The following is a 7614-nucleotide window of genomic DNA, read 5'->3' on the forward strand; positions in this document are numbered from 1 at the left end:
GAGAGAGAGAGAGAGAGAGAGAGAGAGAGAGAGAGAGAGAGAGAGAGAGAAAGAGAGAAATGGAGTTCATAGTTCACATTTGAGGAATTCAAAAGTTAGAAACTTAAAATGATGCAGCAACTTTGCTGGTCCTTAGCTAATTAAGTGGTAGTAAAAGCGGCATATCTGCCCATGTTATAAATTCCAGAAATGTTTCCAGGCTCCTGAGGAGAAGTTAGTATTGTTCTTTCAAGTGCCACTCTCTCCCCATGCTACTTCTCAAAGAATCACAACAAAACCCATGAAGCAAAATTGTTAGCCTGTCGAATTCCAATTTTAAAACAAAACAAAAAACTGAATTTCTTCAGCACAGTTGTTAGATGATCCTAAAATTTCAGGGCTCTGCATTGGTTTGCATTATTTTATTGTTGGAGTTCTTCTTATCACTATCCCTCAATGTCTGGCTATGTTTATATACAATTATAGGACCGAGGACTGCTGGTTCAATTGCATTATCCTTTCCCAAAGCCATTCAAAACCAGTTTACACAAATATGACTCCTTAAAGCTGGGGGAGACTTTCAGGAGATATCCTCCTAGGCAACTGGGTGAACACTACCATTAATAATGCAAAGGCACTGAGCACAACTGCTTCTGATGAGTTTGTCTTTTTTCAATGAAGGGAAAAAAAATCTCTTTTTTCGGTCCCCAAAAATTCAATCTCTCTAGGCTGCTTTGAAGATAAACTGTATTTTGAAGAGATCCCCTAATGGGATTTAGAGGAGACTTAAATTACTAGGCTGGCCTAAAGCAGTTTAATAATGATTATCTTCAAAGTATATTTCTTAAGGAAACAGAGCATAAGTTACATCAATCCCTTCTTGCTAAATGGCAACAGGCAATTTATACTGGTACTCTCCCATGAATGGAGGTGAGGGAGAAGAATGTCCCACAGTAAAAAAACAACAACAACAAAACACCATTTCTAGCTCTATCACTACCACAAGAATTATGCAGGCTAATCTAGGGGCAGCTAGGTGATGCAGTGGATAGGATGCTGGGCCTGGAGAGTAGGAAGACCTGACTTCAAATTTGGCTTCAGACACTTAACTAGTTGCATGACCATGGGCAAGTTGCTTAACTGTTTGCCTCCTTTTCATCATCTGTAAAATGAACTAGAGAGGATATGATAAACCACCACTCTAGAATCTTTGCCAATAAAACTTCAAAAGGGGTCACAAAGAGTCACAGATGAATAAAAAACTCCTAAACAACAACAACAATTCAGGCTCATCTTCCTCTATCCAGTTTTCTGGGCTAGGCCTGACTCAGTCTAGTTCTCTCATAGTGTAGGTTCAATACATATAACAGTTAACAAAATAAACTTAGTAGAGAAGGATATTGAAAAAGGAGAGCTGGGAACCCCTAGACTTGATTCAGCCGAGCAAAGCAGTATAACATCAGGATCCACCAACCAACCATTAGAACCTCCTCTGGCTGCCTGTGAATATTTTGTACTTGGGCTATGTGCCAGTGGCACTGACAGTCCTCTAAGCCAACTAAATCTTGATACCTTTTAAGGAAAAATTAGCCCAGCTTGCATGGGGGTAGGGATTAGGATATTTGTTCCTACCACAGTGTTGAATGATATTTTGGTTAAATTCATTGACTATGTAAGAAGCTTTAAAAAATGCTCTTTGATCATTTATTTTGATAGTGATATAGGAAGGTGTATTTTTTCAGGCTACTTATAATAATATCATTTAATTTATTTTTGCTATAGTTTACTCTCTATTACTGCATTACAATTCTATTATTGCCCAATACAGCAAAAGCTCCTTTCTCCTTATTCCTTAACTTGTTACCAAGTAGTATCTTCACCCTTTCTAAAGATCTAGATTACTAAAAATCTTAGTTTACAGATATAAATGTATACATTAAAATAAAGGAAACACTAGCTATAATTCCATTTTCTAGATGTTTATATAATGAAGGAAATGGGCTAAATAGATACATCAGTGTTAATCTATAGAGTATTTTTCTTTGTCTTTATTAGGTCCAATGAAATTAGCTTTGTCAATTGAAGCTAAAGCATGGAAGATGTTACTCTGTCGATATTTGAATGAAGAATACAAAAAGAAAATGACTGACATGATAACATTTATAAATGAATACTTAAAAAAATTATCTAGGCCCATTCGTGACTTAGATGATGTCAGATTTGCAATGGAAGCCTTGAACAATATACGTGATAATGAAATACAAATGGACATGACATTAGGACCTATTGAAGTAAGAAACTTAAATTTTTGAAATAATATTTTGAAAATAATTCTAAATCTACAAACTGAGTAGAGTCATCTCACACAAAAGCACTACACCTCAAATAACTCTCCAGTGAAGACTAAAAGCAGATAAAGTTGAGAATAAATAGCGGTTTAGGAGCTCTGTCCTAGCCTGTATAGCTGATGGGAGGGGCTGCTCCACTTTAAGAGCAGCCTTTGGTATGGAATGTTCCCAGCAGCAATGATTGCCTGGTTGTTAGTCTTCCTGCTGTTGTGTGGTCAGTTGGCCTTACATAAGTCACGTTCTGTGTTTCTTGACCATAAACATGGACTTATATAGCTAACTTCTGTTTTCACAGGGGGTGAGAAAATAATTATCTTGCTCATTATCTATAGGTGCTGTTATGATAGTAATTTTTCATCTTTGATTTCCTTTTATTAATTTTTATTATTTAGGACCATTAGGGCCATTTCTCCTTGTTACAGGGTTATTGAACTAGTTAAAACCTGTCCCAGAGAAAGTAAAGGTTACTTAAGGCCTCAAACATTCCTTACATAAGAAGCCAAAAAAAGGGAGTCTGAGCTTTCCAAGAAATTTGTTTTTCTAAATTTATTTTTTTCCCACTTAGTAGTACTTCATTTTTTCTAATTACATGTAAAAATAGTTTTCAATATTCGTTTTTCAAAGATCTTGACTTCCAAATTTGTTCTCCCTCCTCCCTTCCCTCCCTACTCCCCAAGACAGCAAGCTGTCTGATATATGTTATATATGTACAATCATATTAAACATATTTCCACATTAGTCATGTTGTGAAAGAAGAATCAGAACAAGAGGGACAAACCACATGAAAGAAAAAAAGACAAAAGTGAATATAGCATGCTTCTATCTGCATTCAGATTCCATAGCTCTTTCTCTGGGTGTGAATAGTATTTTCCTTTATGAGTCTTTTGACATTGTCTTAAATCATTGTATTGCTGAGAAGAGCTAAGTCTATCAAAGTTGCACAAAGTTGCACAAAGTTACTATGTACAATGTTCTCCTGGTTCTGCTCACTTCACTCAGCATCAGTTCACATAAGTCCAGGTTTTTCTGAAGTGCATTGCTCATCATTTCCCTCCCCCCCCCTTTTTTTTTCTGCTTTTTGGTGAGGTAGTCGGGATTAAGTGACTTGCCCAGGGTCACACAGCTAGTAAGTGTCAAGTGTCTGAGGTCAGATTTGAACTCAGGTCCTCCTGACTCCAAGGCTGGAGCTCTATCCACTGCACCACCTAGCTGCCCCCCTCATCATTTCTTATAGCACAGTAGTATTCCATATACTACATATGTATTATTCATATACTACAACTTGTTCAGCCATTCCCCAGTTGATGCACATACCCTCAATTTCTGATTCTTTGCTACCACAAAAAGAGCTGCTATAAATATTTTTGTATGTGTTTCCCAAGTAATTTGTAGTTTAATCTGTAACCTGACTTAGTTTATCTATAGAGTCTGTTTAACTATGTTCATTTCCTTAGGGGATGTATCAAATTATGACTCTGCTTAACCAAGTTTGTTTAACTTTTATGACAATTGAAGGAAAGAATCTGTCTTCTTTAACTTGTATAGCCTAAAAGAATGTATGAGATTGCAATGTGTAAAAGAATTCTTAATCACTCTGACATAATTTTGTCTATAAAAAACCTCTTTAGAATAGAATCCTAATATTTGTTTAGGATTGTTTTTCTACTTCCTGAACCTGTGCTTATGCATAATAAAACAAGGATTTTTAACCTTCCTAATTTTTGTGTTGTGGTAGATTTGTTTCGGCAGCAGTTACCTACCCCACAAACTTAGAGGAGCTATTTCTCTTGTAGCACTCATTATTTGTAACTGAATCATGACAAGAGAAGCACGTTTTCTTGGGATTTTCTAAAATAACTTTTTGGCTTCCTTTGGCATATACACAGGGCCATAGTTTTTTAATCTTTTTTAAAAAATATTTTTATAAGTATGTTAGAAATAAATGAAAACTTTACCTCTTGTTCCAGGAAGCGTATACCATTTTAAATAGATTTGAAGTTGAGGTAACCAAAGAAGAGTCTGAAGCAGTTGATACACTAAGATACTCATTTAACAAATTGCAAAGCAAAGCTGTAAGTACAGATTTAATTATTTCTCCCTTTTTTTGCTTATCATTGGACATGAATATGTATTTTACACTGTTTCAAAGTGATAAGTATTTCAATCCTACAGGTCAAATATTAAAATGAATATTTGGAGGGGGGTTCATACCCTTTGATTGCACCAGAATTTCGTGGCACTGAATTATAAGAACAGTGTTAGGAGACTGTTAAAACCTCAGTGAGTTAAGAATTTTTAAAAATTGCTAAGGATGATAAAGGAGGATTCTTAAAGATAAATTCAGAGGAAGAAGAAGGAAGAAAGAATTTATAGGCAGAGAAAGGAGAACAATTTGACTCCTATTTTGTTTCCGTGTTTTCTATAACCTTCATAAAATTCCCTTCCCCTTCTCCTTCCCCTTCCCCTTGTTTTCACCTGTGTGGCCTCTTCCACTTTGGCAATGACAGTGGCATAGTGGCAGCAATGGGGCAGAAGTGAAAAGAATCCTATAATCTTTAGGTTGCCCAAAATTTCAATTTGGTTGTTGGTATTCTAAATTCAAAATCTTTGATCAATGACCAAGTGGTCCTATTGGCAGAGAAATTGAATCATATCAATCTTAATATTCTTACTGTCAACATAAACAGAAAAAGGAAGGAAATTGCAAGAAAATGGAAGAATGGTTCACAAGTCCTCCTGGGAGAAGAAAAGAAAGGAGTTGGTAGAATTGGTATTTTATATACATATATATATATAGATAGATAGATAGATAGATAGATATATACACAGAATATATGTATGTGTATATACATATATATATATATATAAGCAGCATTATTTCATGGGACATCACATATTTCAGTATGAAAGATAGATGTTTACAAAAAAGATTACCATGGAAATAATTATAGCTTGTATACCAACAACATAGTAAAGAAATTCTGTGAAAGGTTTGTTAAGAGTCTACAAATCAAATCAATATACACTTGGTGACTACAATGCAAAGGTGGGGGAAGATAAGGAAATACATGGGAAAATATGGTTTAGGAAAAAGAGATTAGAGAGGCCAAAGAGATAGGTAACACCAAAGACTCACACTTCTATATCATGAATATTTTCTTTAAAAAAAGAATTGTTAGATACTGAACATGGTGAGTACCAAATAATGACATAAAAATGAAATAGATTTTCTTTTAACAGACAAAAAAAGCCTTGCTAGTTATGTGGGAGATATCCCAGAGTCACCTGTCTATCTACAATGAGACTATTGACTCCTCATAGCTAAGATCAGAATTTGCAAAAAACCAGCAACAAGGAATAATGAGAAAAAGGTATAGAATTTGATTAAAAAAAACTGAAACCTTGAATTATTAAACAGGTAACTGAAAATGTAAAATGGAAATGGACAATAGAACTAACATCAACACCAAGTAAAATAATTTCATCCAGAAATTTAAATAATAACTTTGGCAAAGTTGCAGGTTATAAAATCCACATAAATCATTAGCATTTTTGTGTATTACCAACAAAGTTCAGCAGGAAGAGATAAAAGAAAAATTGCATTTAAATTAACTGTAGACAATATAAAATATACTTGGGAGTCTACCTGCCAAGGTAAACCCAGGAACTATATGAACACAATTAGAAAACACTTTTCACATAAATAAAGTCCGATCTAAACAATTGGAGAAATAATAATTGTTCATGTGTAGCTGAACTAATATAATAAAAATGACAATCACCTAAGTTAATTTACTTAATTTAGTGCCATACCAACCAAACTACCAAAAATTATTTTATAGAACTAGATAGTATTACAGGAGGTAAAATGGATAATTTTGATTACATTAAACTTAAAGGTTTTTGCACAAACATATCCAATGTAGTCAAGATTAGAAGGAAAGCTGAAAAGTGGAGTACATTTTTACAGCAAATTTCTCTGATAAAGGCCTCATTTCTCAAATATATAAAGAACTGAGTCAAATCTATATGAATGTGAGTCATTCCCTAGTTGACAAATGATCAAAGAATATGAACAGACAGTTTTCAGAAGACATTAGAGCTATCTATAGTCATATGAAAAAAATGCTCTCAATCACTACTGATTGGGGAAATGCAAATTAAAACAACTCTGAGGTACCATCCCATATTTATCAGGTTGGCTAATATGACAGAAAAGGAAAATAACAAATGTTGGAGGAGATGTAGAAATATTGAGAAACTAATTCACTATTGGTGGAATTGTGAACTGATCCAACCATTCTGTAGAACAATTTGGAACTATGCCCAAAGGTCTATAAAATCATACATACCCTTCGACTTAGCAATACCACTACTAGGTCTGTATCCCAAAGAGATAAAGAACAAAATTGAAAAGGATTTATATGTACAAAAATATTTATAGCAGCTGTTTTTTTGTTAGCAAAGAATTAGAAATTGAGGGGGATACTCATTAATTGGGGAATGGCTACACAAATTCTGGTATATGATTATGATATAAAAAAATGAGGGTTTCAGAAAAACCTGGAAAGACTTATATGAACAAAAAGCAAAGTGAAATGAGCAAAACCAGGAGAGTAGTATACACAGTAATAGCAATATCATATGATGACGAATTGTGAATGACTTAGCTCTTCTTAGTAATACAGTGATCCTAGAGAATTCTGAAGGACTTCTGATGAAAAATGCTATCCACCTCCAGAGAAAGAATTGATGGAGTCTGAATGCAGATTGAAGCATATTATTCTTGAGTTTTTTTGGAGTGTGTGTTTTCTTTCACGACATAGCTAATATGGAAATATTGTGTCTCTACACATATATCATTTATATGAAATTGCTTGCCTTCTAAGAAGGGGGAGGGGGGAGAGAAGGAAAGAATTTGGAGCTCAACATTTTGAAAAAAAGAATGCTAAGAATTGTTTTTCCACATGTAATTCAGAAAAAATACAAAATTTTTTTAAAAAAGAAAAAATTCTAAATGGGGTCACAGAGTCAGACACGACTGAAATGACTAAACAACAACAAAGGATATGAACAGGAAATTTTCAGAAGAAGAAATCAAAGCTATCTATAATCATATGAAAAAATAATCTGAATCACTTATTTTGGGGGGGGTGGCAAGGCAGTCAGAGTTAAGTGACTTGCCCAGGATCACACAGTTAGTAAGTATCAATGTCTGAGGCTGAATTTGAACTCAGTTCTCCTGACTGCAGGGCCAGTGCTGTCTCCATTGTGCCACCTAGCTGCC

General features: G+C 34.4%; 1 protein-coding gene across 1 annotated transcript in view; it reads left to right on the forward strand.

Moving 5' to 3' along the window:
* The window catches only part of DNAH8 (dynein axonemal heavy chain 8), a 404075-nt gene that overhangs the window by 145346 nt on the left and 251115 nt on the right, over window positions 1–7614 (forward strand). Inside the window, exons 28-29 of the mRNA XM_027876336.1 lie at window positions 2035–2270; window positions 4295–4399. Coding sequence (XP_027732137.1) covers window positions 2035–2270; window positions 4295–4399 — 341 coding nt within the window. The remainder of the gene's footprint in view (window positions 1–2034; window positions 2271–4294; window positions 4400–7614) is intronic.

The sequence above is a fragment of the Vombatus ursinus genome, unplaced genomic scaffold, assembly GCF_900497805.2.
Source record: "Vombatus ursinus unplaced genomic scaffold, bare-nosed wombat genome assembly UNPS02014811.1, whole genome shotgun sequence".
In the NCBI taxonomy this organism is placed as follows: Eukaryota; Metazoa; Chordata; class Mammalia; order Diprotodontia; family Vombatidae; genus Vombatus; species Vombatus ursinus.